This window comes from Geotrypetes seraphini, chromosome 17 (assembly GCF_902459505.1).
Source record: "Geotrypetes seraphini chromosome 17, aGeoSer1.1, whole genome shotgun sequence".
Lineage (NCBI taxonomy): Eukaryota > Metazoa > Chordata > Amphibia > Gymnophiona > Dermophiidae > Geotrypetes > Geotrypetes seraphini.
This window is the reverse complement of record NC_047100.1, coordinates 17,816,243-17,832,509: the sequence shown is the minus strand read 5'-3', so window position 1 is coordinate 17,832,509 and position 16,267 is coordinate 17,816,243. Positions and strand designations below refer to the sequence as shown.

Genomic DNA, 16,267 nt, shown 5'->3' with positions numbered 1-16,267 from the left:
TGTCGGGACACCGGGGTGGAGGGCGCGGTGTGGCGAGTCTTGGACAAAGATTTACCAGAGCGCACCGAAACGGTACCAGGGGAGGACGATCGGCGTCGTTCTCGGTCCCGAGAAGAGTGCCGGGCTGCCTGGTGCCGAGGAGGATCCACTGTGGGTTGAGAATGAACCACTGGATCATCATGAAGTTGTTGGGCCGAAAGGATCGGCATCGAGGTGTTCACCGGTACCGAAGGAGTGGACACCGGGGGCTCGGTGCGGGGCTCGGGCCGGTCTGGTACCGGAAGGAGCGGTGCCAGGATAGAGGGTAGCAGTTGTTCAAGTTGTTTCTTCAACTGCTCCTGAAGCTGAGTTTGTAGAATGGCCGAGATACGGTCATCTAGGGGTGGCATCGGAACCGCTTTCTTTTTCTTCGGTTCCTTGGATGCCGCTCCACGCCCCGGCGATGAGGAGGCCGATGACGAGGCACTCACCGATATCGGGGCGGAGCGTTTACGGGACCGGTGCGATGCCGGTAGGGACGGTGTCGCCACCGTAGCAGGAGGGCGCTCGAGGGAAGAGGAAGGCTTCTTAGCCGGCTTACCTGGCGCCAGTGGCGCCGATGCGGGGTCGGTCGGTGTCGAGCTTGACGGTGCCGATTTTTGCGGTACCGCCGTTGAAGGAGATGAATCCATCGCCGACTCGGTGCCGAAGAGAAGGGTTTGCTGGATTCTTCGGTTTTTAAGAGTTCGTTTTTGCAAAGTGGCACAGCGGGTGCAGGAGTCCGCCCGATGCTCCGGACCCAGGCACTGCAAACACCAATTGTGTGGGTCAGAAACGGAGATCGGGCGTGCACACCGCTGGCACTTCTTAAAACCGACCTGCGGGGGCATGAAGGGGAAGATAGCCTCCGCAAAATCGAAGTCCGAGGCCTGTATAATGGCAACAGGCCCCGCCGGGGCAAAAACGAAAGTAATAGGAAAAAATCAAAGTTTTTTTTTTTTTTTTTTTTTTTTGCAATTCAAATAAAAAGAAAACCCGAAGGTAGAGGGAGAAAAATTTAGAAAAAAAGCGCGAGCGGGAAGGCAAAAAGTGATTTCAACGGCCGTTGAAAAAATACACGCGTCTTCTTCGCTCCGCGGAAACGAAGAAACTGGGGACCACGCACTCCTCCGTCGGGCGGGAAGGCACTCGCGCACGCGCGGTGCGGCCAACTAGAAACTTCTAGTTAAAAAGGTCCGTACCGAGGGCTCCGTCGGTGACGTCACCCATGTGTTAAGAATATGCTGCCTGCTTGTCCTGGGATAAATAATGTTACTGATACATAAAACCATAGCTTCCGGTCTACCTGATTTCATCAACAGGTTATTAATCCCCCATCGCACATTACGTTCTTCTTATCAAAACCTGTTATCCATTCCCTCTTTAAGACACATTGGCACCATGCGTACTAATATCTTTTCTGTTACGGCCCATACCATCTGGAACTCAGCACCAAATTATATAAGAGAAAGTTCATCACTTGATAAATTTAAAAGTAGCTTGAAGGCCTTTCTTTTTAAAGATGCATTTGGAGTATAATAGTCCTTTTAAAGACTGTAATGGAACTTCGCTCCTTGCTTTTCTTATTCATTTTAATCTTTTCTACAAAGTGCTAGAGTATTTATTTTTTGTTCCCTCCCTTTTGTTTTGATCCTTCTCCCTCTCTTTTTCATTACACAAATGTATTTCTACCCTTTTTCATTTTGTTTCGGTAAGTTAATGTTCGTCTATGTGTTTGACTGTTTTAATAATTATAATTTGTTTTTAATGTATGCCTTTCTACTCTTTGTTTTTATATATTATGTAAAACCGCTTTGAATTTTGATAAGGCGGTATATCAAATTTTTAAATAAACCTGAAACCTGAGAAGACTATGTTGAAATGCACAGTATGGCAGCACTTACCTGAATTATTTGAGTTGTTGTACTTTGTTGAATGCTCTTCACCGTTCTCCAATGCAGACTGCTTTGATTTCTGAAAAATAAAGATGAGGATTTATACATCGAATAATATATTTTTTTTTTTTTTTAAATCTTTATTCCTTTTTATTTCTTTCAACAAGTGTACAGTATTATTACAATTAATTTACATCGAATAATAAATCAGAAGAGTCTGCAATGAAGAACCCCCCCAAAATATCACACTGAGTTATAGCTAGATGCATCAGCAAATGTCCAATTTCCAGTCCACACATACCAACCTAATATTGAATGTAAGCTACCTACATAATCTGTATTGGAATATTGGCCAGTTATGCAACTATAAACATAAGCACTAGGACATGGAATGAAACACAGCCGTGGCTAAATCGAAGCCCGCAGGCTGAGGCCGCGGACTAGGCCCTGCTGTGAAGCGACTGAGAAATTGAACAAACACTTAAAAAAAAAAAAAAAATGCACGCGTAACACAGCGACCCTATAAAGAAAAAGAAAATACACGAGCCACGGTGAGAGAAGGCACGAGAAAAACTAACTCTCGTGCAGAGCCTTGAAACGAGGGCTTCTCAGCTCTGCGGAAAACTAAGAACTTAGGAGACGGGCGACCTACGTCGGGCGGGAAGGCGCTCGTGTATGCATGGTGCGGCAGTCCAAACTTTCTAAAAGTTCTTCAAGCAAGGCTGGGGCTCCGTGGTTGATGAAACCCATATGTTGAGAATATGCTGCTTGCCTGTCCTGGGATAATTATGTAACTGAAAATGTACAACTATACTTGACCAACATGCCTCTACAATGTCTCTCCCCTTCCCATGGAATGCCTCATTAATGGAACCAAAAGTAAAAATGTATATTGATGTGGAGAATTCAGCTAATCTACCCACAGAGCTCCTTATACTGTATTATGCACATAAATCTCAATGTAGCTCTGCAAATTTGCTCCTCAGACTAACCTTTCGTGCCAAAATTTTTCTCTTCTTTTTCTCTTCCTCAGAGCCATGGTGTGACTGAGCTCTCGTCAATCTTCTGTGCTGGTGAATCTTTTAAAGATATGAAGAAAAAGACAACATAAATGACATGGTATGGTAAACAGGTCTAGCTCATTGGATGGGTGAGTGAGAACTACAAATTACCGATTTCTGTTCCTCAGTCAGTCTCTTCTCTATGCATTCCTTCACAGTTTTCAATGCCTCCTTTAACTTGGTGGGTATCTAATAGAAATATTGAGAGGTCAAAAAAACTGTGTTCAGTATAACTATCAGCAAACCCACAGTTTAGGTCAGATGTTGAGGTCCTCAACAATTTAATGTGAATAACAGCCTTTGACCGAAGCAAAGATCCAGTGTTTGCTCCTTAATTTCTTTATTTCATAGCAAAAGAAAACATTTTAAGTTGGTAAAACATGGTAAGTATCTCTGGAAAAAATTTGGAGGGCTTTAGAGTGAGAATATGAACCTCCTGTTGACATGCACAAACACTTTTTGGGAAGGTTTGTTTTGAAGAGAGAAATGGGAAAAGATGTTGGAAAACAAGACTTCTCTCTTCCTCAATAGGAAGAGGCAAACTGTCTCTGAAGGAGAATGGCCACAACAGATTTATGGTTTATCAATCGACACTAAATTGGAATGTGGAAACTCAAGTTAAGACACAAAGCCTATAGCTGAGAGAGAAAATGGAGCAGACTGCGGCCTCAAAACAGATCCAGAAGGTCCAAAAATCCAAGTCTTCTGGCTGCCAGTTGGCAAAAGCTGGACTGAGACCTCAGACCCCCTCAAAACCACTTGCCACAACGGAGTGGGGTGGGGGTGGGGAAGAAATGCAGTCAGCACTCTTTAAAGCCCAAACGGGCCTTTAGTGGGGCCAAACAGCCTGCGCTCAAGCTTCTGATAAATCAGAAGGTGAACTAACTTCCAGGGGAATGGACCTCGAGCTCCAAGATTTTAGTGTAGCCTGGCTACACAGGTACACTAGGGCAGTGGTTCTCAACCCTGTCCTGGGGGACCACCAGGCCAGTCGGGTTTTCAGGATAGCCCTAATGAATATACATGGAGCAGATTTGCATGGTTGGCACCTCCACTATATGCAGATCGCTCTCATGAATATTCATTAGGGCTATTCTGAAAACCCAACTGGCCCGGTGGTCCCCCAGGACAGGGTTGGGAACCAATGCACTAGAGGGTAGCCCTGCTAGAAGCAAACTACTCTCAGGGAGTCTACGCCCTCTCCCCTAGCAAGGCTGCCCCAGAAACTGGGGTCCTTTTGGCACCGAAGCCTCACTACTCAAAGAAAAAACTGCATAAGAAAACTAAGCATAGCAGATCACTCAGAAACACCTTCTTAATTAGCTTGCAAAAGGAAAAACAGAAGGTGGCAGTTCAATGCAGAGTCAAAAGATGTGTATGACATCCTTCTGGCAATCAATCCTAAACCAGGGGATAATCACCTAGAGTCCAGACTCCTATATCCTTTTTTTTTTTTTTTAAGTCTATGTTTATTTGCAATTATTGAAATAACAAGCATCTTTAGCATATACAGTGACAAGTTCAACAAAACAGGAAAACAAAGGAAAGGGAAAAGTAAGCATAAAGCAATCCTTGTATAGGCAGAATAAACTTAAAAGTGTTCTTGGCTTCAGCCTAAATTCCAACTGTTCAAATTTATGTATTTCTTCTGCCTATACCAGACTCTTATATCCTTGTACCAGAATGGCCTCTTCGAAAACATCAACCTGTGTAAAACTGTGCACCAGTTTGGACAGAGCTTGCAAGTACCAAATATCTTATACAATGCACTGATCTACAAGCCTATGCATCGACATTTACACCACTTCAAGGGCAGGTATAAAAGTGTATCCCCATGTTCAATTTTCTGCCCCCTCCCTTCTGGCTCAGTCATGGGACTGGCTATGTGCCACACACCATAGCTCCCAGTGGAACCCAGTGCATTTGCACTCTAAATCAGACCAGAACGTTACTGTTGCCCAACTACTGGGAGGACTTCTCCTTCTGCAGCATCCTCAAGCACTGAACCCAGATGTCTAGCCACTAGTCTGTCCTGACTCGATATAATTTTATTCTGCCTTGTTTTATGAAGACTAGAGTGTAAACTACTGGTGATTTTTAAATAATGAACTCCATACAACACTGTGTTGGGTCCCTCGGTTGGTAATATACCATTAGAGTTTGAAATAAACAGTGCCTGCATCTTGTACATAGTCTGCAGTTGTTTTTGGTTTTTGCTGACTATACTTTACCTTGAAATGGGGTTTCTCGGAATTTGTTAGAATAATGTCACTGAACAGCCTGTATAAGAAATGGCACATTTTAGTTCCAGGATGCAACTATGCTTTTTTAAAAAAACAACTCTGTCTTTCCTCTTCTTAGAAGCATGACATGGATTTTTTTTTTAAAAATATCTTTTTATTGAAAGTGGTAAAGAGAACGCATACAGGAAATCCAATACAGTCAAAATATTCAGACAAAGCAATATAGAACAAAGGAAACCAGAAAGAAGCCGAATAGCCATTACACAAGCTATAAAGAAGGCGCTACTCTCCACACATTAATTTTTATGATAGTAACATAGCTTGCTAGAATGACATGGATTTTGTATTCACACATTGCTCAACAATATATCAAATGAAACATCTGAAAACAGCCACAGGCTTTGTCTCTTCTTTTTTTCAACAATGGGTTGTACTTATTTTCATTTTTGTAGATCATACTACAGTTATAAATGTACAGAAGGTTTAAAGGGGAGAGTGTGGTGCAGTGGTTAAAGCTACAGCCTCAGCACCCTGAGGTTGTGGGTTCAAACCCACCCTGCTCCTTGTGACCCTGGGCAAGTCACTTAATCTCCCCATTGCCCCAGGTACATTAGATAAGATTGTGAACCCACTGGGACAGGAAGGGCAAAATGCTTGAGCACTTGAATAAATTCATGTAAACTGTTCCGAGCTCCCCTGGATGGAATAAATAAGTACTGTGAAAAGTTTCTGCCTCTGATAACCAGAACTGGCACTGTGACATCATAATGCCTCATTCCACCAATGCCTAAGAGCCAACCTCATCAGTGATGTCACAATGGCTTCACTGTCCTATACTTGGCTCACTTCTACTACATTTTGATTTCTAGAGTGGTGCAGTGGTTAAAGCTACAGCCTCAGCACCCTGAGGTTGTGGGTTCAAACCCACGCTGCTCCTTGTGACCCTGGGCAAGTCACTTAATCCCCCCATTGCCCCAGGTACATTAGATAAGATTGTGAGCCTACTGGGACAGGAAGGGCAAAATGCTTGAGCACCTGAATAAATTCATGTAAACTGTTCTGAACTCCCCTGGGAGAACAGTATAGAAAATTGAATAAATAAATAAAGTAACATGAAAAAAACTAACAACACTGGAGAAAAAAGGTGCAGAAAACAGACTGGCACAAAGCAGTTTAGGAAGTCAGAGTTTGTTGGTTAGAAAGCTCTAGGAAGTATTGGATTCAGGCTTTCAAAAATAAATAGTTCCATACTTGAACACAGACTATCTGACTTCCAAATTTGAAAATGTGACAGCCTCGGATTCCACTCATATGTCTACAATCCAGTTCAGTCAAAGAGCAATGCCGTATGACCCTGGCAAAAAGGTAAACAAGATCCGTAGATGCCAGCAACTAAATTCTCCAAGCACTTGAGTTTATTGGTAGTATCCATCACATCTCAATAAGAATGTAAGGGTCAGTTGAAAGGCCAGTGAAAAGTCTGCCTGCTGCCCTACAGATGACCCGGCTTCTCATGTGATGATCTTCTCTATACACATGGCATTTGCCTTCCGGCTCCTAAATCTTCTATTAATCATTTCCTTATCGTAAGACACTTCCAGAATGATTATAAAGCAGAAAAGTAGAGAGACTTACGGCATCTGTAAGAGCTCAGAGACAGTTGGCATTCCCATTTTACTGGCCTCGCTAGACAAGATGGATTCCAGCACAGACACTGAAAAGAAACCAGTCCAGATGTTACAGTGAGAATGTCTGTCTTTGCACTTCTGCAACAGAAGATACCGTATGTTACCAGATTTCTCTTACATCTGGAAGGAGAATAGTATGTTCTATTTGTATGGGAGAACTAAGGCTACAGAAAAGTAAAATTAACTTTAGAACCAGAAGGCGAATTATATTCTGTTCATGTTTATTAAAATTGTCCTATATTGTCCTTCATAGAACACCAAAGTGGTTTATAATCTAATCAACAAGTCAGAAAAAGTGTTTACAAAATCATAATAGAAGCCTTCAATATCGGGGAAAGCTACAAGATGAAAACAGGCAATATCACCCCAACTCACCCCCTCATACCCTTGTCCAGTTCCTGAAACCTCCAGACTCTTAACAGCTCTCAAACGTCCAGGGATAAAAATAAGTGAGATGAAAGATATTTTGCCCTGCTATGAGGTCGCAGCATATGATCTGTTGAACTGACTGAACCATTTAAACCTTGTCTGGCTAATCACTGGCTCTGCTGAATCACTCCGCCTTTCTAGGATGAGGCCCCTAATATAGACCAGAAGAAAACAAGCTTCTCCCAGGAAAAAGAGTTTAACACTGCTCTAGATCCCTCTTCTCAAGAAGGGGATCATTACAACATACCATCTCCAGATTACTGACAGACACATTAAGTAGTTATAAATGTATTTCATTTTGAGGCTCTCTAGCAGTATTTCATTCATTTAACCCTACTCATGTCTCAAAGGCCACAAAGCTTCCATGACAGCAGATAAAGGCCAAATGGCCCACTCAGTCTGCCCATCCACAGCATCTACTATCTCTTCCTCTCCCTATGAGATCTCAGGTGCCTGTCCCACGCTTTCTTGAATTCAGACACAGTCTTTGTCTTCACCGTACCTACTGGGAGACTATTCAATGCATCTACCACCATTTCTGTGAAAAAGTATTTCTTTAGATTACTCTTGAGCCTATCACCTCTTCACCTCATTCCATACCCTTTCACTCTGGCTCGCTGCAGGTATACAGAGATGCTTTCTTCCAACCTGGCAGAAGGGAGGATATACTTCCTCAAAACGTTTCAAGGGATCTGGAGAGCAGTTGAGTGCAAAGCACCCAAATCAAGGCCTTCAGTCTCTTACAACAGTAATTTTTTTCCTTTCCACTTGCATATTTCACTGTATTCTAGTGATATATTCTGCTTACATAATACAAATGCTGCTGTAAAGATTTTTAAATGGCACTAGAAAAGAGAGGCTTTTTTTCCTTACCCACAGACAGTGATGGTGCAGGAGGGAAGTCGTCCATAGGGATGGAATCTGGTGGCCTGCCATATGTCATTTCATACAGCAAATGACCAAAGCAGTGCACATCCATGCTCTCTAAAGTCTGAAAAACACAAACGGCAACAATTATTGCAGCTCAAATGCTTCTCTTTTTCAAGTCAGGAGAAATTTATTGTAGATCAGTATCTCTCAAACTTTTTTTTAGCTCTGGAACACTAAACGGAACAAACATTTTTCATGGCATAATAAACAGAGCAAACCTGTTATGATAATTTAATATATATGTGCATAATTTAATTGATTAATATACATAGGAATTATATTATTCCTGTATAGATATGAGATGGGGGTGGGATATAAATCTTTTAGGTATATATTGTTATGGAATTATCAAGTGATAATGTAATATGTTGTGTTCATATTTTAATGTACACTTGATGTATATGTTAAAATGAATAAAGATTTGGAAAAAAAAACAAAAAACAGAGCAAATGTTTTTTTGTGGCACATAATTGAAATTATATAAAATTGAAAAACCAACAAAAAATTAAATTTGAGAGTTATTTATTTAAAGTTCTTTAAGCTATGTATGGGCAATTGTAAGAATGGTTATTTCTTTATTTTGTATATTGTAATTTGTGCTTAAACACTGTATTTTGAATTCTTGTTATAACTACATTGTCCTCCTCATCTGAGTGGGGCCTGGAGCTCCAGGAAGCACTAACTGAAAAGTCAAAATTGGGCAGGAATGGCGTGTTAGGTATTTACTGTAATAGTATTTCCACATCCTTTCCCTGGATCTGTTAGGCGAGTCTTTATTTATGTTCACTTACATTAATTTTCCTGAATTGTGAAAAATATGATCTGTAGAAGGCCGGAAGCCCCAGTAAAGAATTCTCCAGATCTAGTAGCTTGCATGTCTCCCCCTCCAGCATCACATTGGACGCATGCAGATGGCCGTAAGGAAATCCTCGCTCGTGCAAGAATTTTAACACCTGAAAAAATATTATATCTATTAAATGTACATATTTATATGACACTAATTGGTATAGCATTCTTATAATTCACTGAATTCTTGGTCATTTATGATACCCTTTTAAACAAAATTAAGAGCATACCACCCCTTGTTCAGACAGCATGAAAACTTTCTGCATCAAGACAAAGTTTCCAACTTTCTGTCTAACATTCCTACTAAAGGAATGTGTCCCATTAATCCTTCTCAAAGCTAAGGGTTCCTTTTACGAAGGCGCGTTGGGGCCTTAACGCACGGAATAGCGCGTGCTAAACTGCGCACACTAGCCGCTACCGCCTCCTCGTGAGCAGGAAGTAGTTTTTCGGCTAGCGCGCACTAATCTGGTGCATGCACTCAAAACGCTAGCTCACCTTCGTAAAAGGAGCCCTAAGTGCGATTAGAATCCACTGAGTGTATAGAGTGGGTTGAAAAAAACTAAGAAAATTTTTTTTAAAAACATTTGATCTTATGAAGATTGCTCTGCAAAAAAACCTCTTATGTGGTACGAATTGTAGCTCATGGAAGCACATCTGAAGATCGTATGAGCGTTACATTACCATATGAAATACTTAGTTTTGATGATATGATATTGCATTTTTCAATGGTACAGATTGTGGCAGTATCATTAAGGAGCAATTGGTGATATATGTGTACATGTCTGAAGTAAAAGCACATGGTTATGTTGCACCCCTTCCATCAAGCCCCGAGGGTGCAGAGAGACCTCTAGAACTTCCAGAAGGCTCAGGTCTTCTTTTAGTCAAACAGCAGAGGAGCAGCTGCAGACCTAAAGGCAGGAGCACGTGAACTCTCTCCCTCTTTCAAGGAGTCAGGAAGGAAAAAGCAGCGCAGCAGTTCTCCATGCCCAAAACAAAGCAGGCTCAAGAGGGATGCTAGCTCTTGTTATGGATGTTTGTAAGGAAGGAAAGAATCCTATCCCTGGAGCAGGAAAGTTCCTTGGTCTGAAGGAGAATTAGACTGACTTGTCCAATTTCTGTAACAAGGTACCAGCAAGGTTCTTCACACCAGAAGATAAATCTGTATCATCATAATACTTCAAGGAAAAAGGGACATCATATCCTCATCCAATGTAAACTGTACTTCTAATATCAAATCTGTTCTACTCCCCCTCTCCTCCTCCTGCTTACTGTCTCCTTACTCCTTAATTCTTCTATCATTTTTGTCTCTCACTTGAATTGTATGTTACCTTGAACCTAATTAGGCATACAGCGACTCACAAATTGTAGATTAAATTAGCTTTCTGCAAAGCTGCAAAGGCTAGATTCACGAACCTACCCGCCGATCCAGGCAGGTCCGATGAATTCTGCAAACTTCAATATGCAGATGGGGGCGCTCAGAGGAACACCCCCCATCTGCCTGCCCGGATCGCTCTATAGCGATCCCAGTGCATGCGCAAACCATCTTCAGTCTACTCCCTATTCCCATATTTTCACCCACTATAATCACTATCCTCTGCTCATTCATTTCTCTGTCAACCCCCCTCCTCTCCCTCCCCAACCTCTACCACATGGTACCACCATTCCCATCTTCTCTCTCCCTGCCCAGCATCTGCTCCCTCTTTCTCCCTTCCCCACTCTCAAAGCCTGAAATCTCGCTGCCCCTTCCACACCACCCCCAACTAGCATCATCCTATCCATTTGTTCTTTCTTCTATTCCTTCTACCATGGTTCAGCATTTCTCCCTCTCTCTTCCCTCCCTCCTATTGTCCAGCATCTTCACTCCCTTCAGTCCTGGATCAATCTCAATCTTTTTCCATTCCCCACCCCTGTACGGCATTTCTTCCCCTCTCTCCTCCACCCCCGTGTGCAACATGCCACTCTCACTGTCCACCATCACTCTCTTTCTCTCTCATTCCCTGGTTCCTGTGCAGCATCTTTCACCCCTCCCCACCAGCCCTATGCACATTTCTTCTTCTATCAACCCTCTCTAGCACCATGCAGCATCTCTCCCCTCTCTTCCCTCTACAATCACGGCCAATATTCCTCCCTCTTGCATTCTTTTCCATCTGTCCAACTCCTCTCTCCATAATATCCAATATTTCTCCCTCTCTCCTTTCCACCTCCATGACCAACAATCTTCCCACTTTCTTTCTTTCCCCATGTATACCATCTCTCTTTCCCTCCTGTTCCATGCACCCATGCCCAACTATTCTCCCTTTCTCTTCCCTCCCCCACCAGCAGCATCTCTCTGACCCTCCCTTCCCACCCATCTAGCCCCTGCAGCATCTCTCTTTTCCTCCTCTCCCCCAGCCCATGCAGCATCTCTCTTACCCTCCTTTCTTCCCACAGCCTGTGCAGCATCTCTGTTATCCTCCCTTTCCCCCCCAGCCCATGCACAAACAGCGGTTCCTACATGCTGCTGGTGGCTAACCTAGAAGGCTTCTATCTGATGCACTTTGCATCAGAGGGAAGGCTGCCCTCTGATGCAAAACATGTCAGAGGGAAGCCTTCTAGGTCACCCACCGGCAGCATGTAGGACGAACAGCTGCCAGTGGCTTGGAGGCAGGCAGACTGGTACACTCTTGACCATCTAGTATCCCCTGCACCTACCCTGTTCCTATGGCCTGTGGCTGCTGGGTGGACAGGTCTGAGCCCAAACTGGGGAGGCCAGGCCTGTCTAGGCCTGTCCATGGCTATGCCCCTGGTTTACTCATAAAAGATAGTATATCACGTCTAATCAACCATTTTCAGCAAATTTTTAATTAGTAGATATATTTGATATACTACTAAACTACTAAAGCAGCTTACAATAAAATAATCATAAAGTTTCAAAAATAAGAACAATTACAAATAAAAAAGACAATAAAATTACAAAATATCAATTACGATAAAATCACAAAGAGGACTTTTTGTGTCATTTTCTCCTTCTGGTCCCCAGCAGCCTGGTCAGTTTGTCACAATTCTGTTACCTATCACTGACTGTGAACTAGAGTTATCCTTATTTCAGTGTGGCCTTTGTGATACTGCAGGTGGGAAGGGAGAGGGGAAAAAGATAGACAGGCGCACAAAATAGGCCCAGGTTTATGGTTTTATATTCTTCATTAAAATGCTTTGGAAGAGACTTTTCCAACTAACTAACTGAAAGCATGATTTTCTAGTGCTAGTCTTTTATAAGCAACATCACAAATACATCACAAATGTATGTAAGTTCATATTAAAAGTTGTTTTATAATCTTTACTACTAAAATATCCAAAGAAAACTCTACCTCTAGTATCTGTCTTCCAAATGTTTTGATTTGCTGGAGTTCAAGCCCTTGGGGTTTCTTGGGGCTGCAGTATTTCTTGAGGAATGGATCTTTTGGTTTTGCCTGAACAGGAAAGAAAAGTGATTACAACTGATATGACTTCCCAAAACAGTGACAGGAAGATTCTCGTTTTATCAGTAACCGAGGAGGCGAGAAACACAGAGAAAGACTAAGCTTCACATCTACCCTCTTTGAGAACCTGTGCAGCTTATGCGAGGAAGGACAGAAGCTGATTCAATAGGAACAATGTGGGAAAATCAAAAGATGAGGAGGTCTAAAGCTCACTTAAAAGTTTTAAAGTATACTTTCTTTCTTAAGGATGATGGGATGATTGTTAGAGCATAATAAGCTCTAGGAAAGATTTTGCAAACTGGGGGCTCTTAAAATTACATCTTATACTTTACAGTTTTGTAAACACATGCTTAAATTTCTACTATCAAAACTGTTTGGAAATCCGTCTCATCTACCTCCTCTATCAGTAACACATCTGCAGCTGTCGAAGCAGCACCCAGCAAAATGGTAACAGTACGAAAGGACAACATAGGGGAACTGAGCAGATGTCACAAGGTTTATTTTCTCATCTCCCTGTTTCATAAACTTGAACCACTTTTTAAAATTAGAATAAAAACAATGTCATAGATCACTTTTGGAAGAAATTCCACTTCCTTTCTGCAGGAAAAATTGTCCTTTGAATGTACTAGTTGTATGAATCTGTACACTCATATAGGAAATGTAAAGGCACCACATCAGGATGCCCCAAAGCACCAAAACCAACAATAGAACACTTCTGAAGCTCATGTATGGATAACCATCACATAAACACCCTAAGTCTGTACTAAAGTTCATGTATTGTAACATCATTATAGAAGCTCATAAATTATAGCTCATGTACCGTAACACCATTATAGAAGCTCATGTAAACCACTCTGAATTGACTACCCAGTCATTAGTAGAGCTATAGAAGCACTCGACAAACAAACAATAAACTTTAGAATATACTTGGATAAAGTACTGTGATAGCTGTGTTAGTCCACTTTAAAAGTTAATAAAACATTTAAAAATAAAAACATGGAAAATAAGGTGCTACATTTTTAACTAGCTTTTGGAAAACAAAGTCTCCTTTCACAGGTCAGGACAGTATGAGAAAAAGATGATGCTAGAAAATATAAATGAAACATAAAAGCATTCCAATGGCAGTCTCAAGGGGAAAGGGACAGGTTGAAAACAAGGAGAATTCTAAAGAGAAAAAAGAATTAAAATGATACTTCCTCTATTTTTTTTTTCTGTTACTCCATTGCTGGGAATTTTTGTTAGTCTGTTTCCTGTTGCACAAGAATCTCCGACACTTAGTGAGTACAGGTCAAAGACATGCAGGATATGCCATCAATTTCACCCCTGCAGTCTATGGACGAAAGATTTTCTCCCATTTTTTAATCTGGTGGAGAAGTCTTAAATATAATTCTTTCTTCCATTTATCAAAGAAAAAGATTAAATGTTTGCAGACCTTGGGGGGGGGGGGTCAATATTCACAATTAACCCACCAGGAAACAGCTCCTGGTCAGTTAAATAATCTGTTCAGGGCTAAACAGTCATTTTTAGTGGTACTTTATTGGTTACTGCCGCTGAAAATGACCAGCTAGTGCTGAAAATGAAACCAGCTACGTTGGGCAGAGTTAGCACGTGGCCGATACTGAGCACTTAACCAGTCAAGGTTACTGCAAAAGTCCGTCCTATCTTTATGCATAGCCAGTTAAGTGCTGTATATCACACTTATCCAGCTATGCTGTAGCCGGCTCCGCAAACCTCGAAATTCAATGGCAAAGCCTAGATATGGCCCAGCACTGAATTTCCAGAGATAACACCAGCTGTAGACAGTAAAACGCTGAATACAGAGCCTTTTTTTTTTATTTAGAAAAGCACAAACAGGACTTTTTTTTTCATTTCAGCAGTAAAAGTAGGAAATGGGCATTTTCACCGCTTCAGCCTTCATTGTGGAACGGGTTAGTTCCTGCAGAATCACAATAGAACAGGAGCCTGGTGCATGGTCTGGAAGATGAAAGTGAAGTAAGGGTAGAGAAGGAGAGATGAAATGCTGGGGGAGGGGGAAGAGGTAAAGGGAGGAAAAAAAGCTGCTGGAGTAGAAGGAAGATAATAAACTATGGGGAGGGGGAGTGAAAGGGCCATAAGCCACTCCCAAGGGCTGAAGGTTCACTTAGGGTATAAGGCATTCTTGGGCCAGCCCTGCACAGTAAATCAGCAGATTATAGTCGATAAGGCTCATTCAGTCTGCCCAGTTATAGTTACCAACACTCTGTACTGAACAACTATTTTGTACAGTTTGCCAAGTTATTAAGTGGATGAAACGAAGTGACAGATCCCCTTATCCCTGCAGTACTACTTTGGGTGACGAGCCTCATATAAGTTCTACCTGACCAACTTGAATTAACTTGTTATACCATCAATTTTCTCGGTACAAGGCCCCTCACTCTGGAACTCTCTTCCAGCTTCACTTAAGACTACAAACATCATTAGAGTTTCAAAACTGACCTGAAGACATTCCTTTTTACGATGTCCATCCTTGACCTACTTGACCACAACAGGTAATTGAGGCAAGCAGCGTGCCAGATTTTAAGAAAAGATGGGATTGGCATGTGGGATCTCTTCATGGAGGTAGTTAGGGGGTGGGCCATCAGTGTGGGCAGATTAGATGGGCCGTGGCCCTTTTCTGAGGTCATGTTCTATGTTTCTATGATATCTTCTATGTTTAAGTTTCTATGCAAATCTCGACAGACATACAGTAGCCCTGTGTCCCTCCCCCCTCACCTTCTTATCATTAATATTGTAATTCACCCTCCTTCCCTCACTTTTGTGTTTGTTTAGAATCACTGAATCCCCCTTCCTCTTTTCCTATCAAAATGTTTAGATTGTAAGCCACTTAAAAGGTTTTAACTGAATTACAGGATACTAAACTTTTAATAAATTTGGATAAGTTCTACCTGACCAACAACCAAAAATCATTTAGACATTGGCAGAAGCCTTAACAAAATACTCTTTCAAACATCAAACACACAGTACCTTGTAAATAAAGTCCCGAAGCGTTCCTTTTTCATTGAAGGTTCTAATGACTAGCGCGGATGATTCACTGGCTGTAGCAAAAGTTATATGGTAAATGTAGGGGTGCTGGAAGGGAGTGAAACATCTGAATTAACTTTATTTTCCTCAGTGTTAAAGATGGATAAACGGCTGAGCAGAAATAGTTAACTATTTACTTTTAAACCATTATGCACAGGTTAATTTTCAGCTAACCTAATCAGTTAGGTATTCCGCTGAAAATTCAACAAATTCAACAAATTTTGACTGACTAAATTCAGCCCTCTTAACTGGTTAGCACTGAAATTCAATATTGACTGGCAAAAACATCCCTTAACTTGATCCTACTTGGTCCCAGCTCTCATTGTAGTAGCAAACACAGGGCTAGATTCACTAAGCCCACCGATCCATGGGCAATCCGAGGCAGGCTGACTGATCCACAACGCGCCCTCATGCAAATGGGGGCGATCGGAGGCACGCCCCTCACCAACAACATTGGCCGCTTGAGAGCGATCCCGACGCATGCGCAGACCATCTACTTTGCTTGTAGATGGTCTGCGTATGCGTTTGCTGTCCGTGCTTTTTTTTTTTTTTTTTTAACTTTTTTACTCACGAGACCGTGGTTTTAATCTATGGGTTTAAAGCAGATTAAAACCACGAGCTCGTGCTGCAGGGAAGTGC

At 41.9% G+C, this 16,267-nt stretch overlaps 1 protein-coding gene across 10 annotated transcripts in view; it reads right to left on the bottom strand.

Annotated features, from left to right (window-relative positions):
* PXK (PX domain containing serine/threonine kinase like) overlaps positions 1-16,267 on the bottom strand; it is a 106,980-nt gene that overhangs the window by 51,820 nt on the left and 38,893 nt on the right. For 9 of the 10 annotated variants that reach the window (XR_004537368.1, XR_004537369.1, XM_033926311.1 and 6 more), the window contains 9 exons: positions 15,572-15,676; positions 12,458-12,559; positions 9,056-9,217; positions 8,208-8,325; positions 6,853-6,931; positions 5,206-5,254; positions 3,086-3,163; positions 2,906-2,992; positions 1,923-1,992 (listed from right to left, as the gene is read on the bottom strand). Coding sequence is in view for 8 of the 10 variants with exons in the window: in XM_033926311.1 (XP_033782202.1) it covers positions 1,923-1,992; positions 2,906-2,992; positions 3,086-3,163; positions 5,206-5,254; positions 6,853-6,931; positions 8,208-8,325; positions 9,056-9,217; positions 12,458-12,559; positions 15,572-15,676 (850 nt within the window). In the remaining 2 variants the exon portion in view is untranslated. The remainder of the gene's footprint in view (positions 1-1,922; positions 1,993-2,905; positions 2,993-3,085; positions 3,164-5,205; positions 5,255-6,852; positions 6,932-8,207; positions 8,326-9,055; positions 9,218-12,457; positions 12,560-15,571; positions 15,677-16,267) is intronic. The other variant, XM_033926306.1, reaches the window with a different exon arrangement.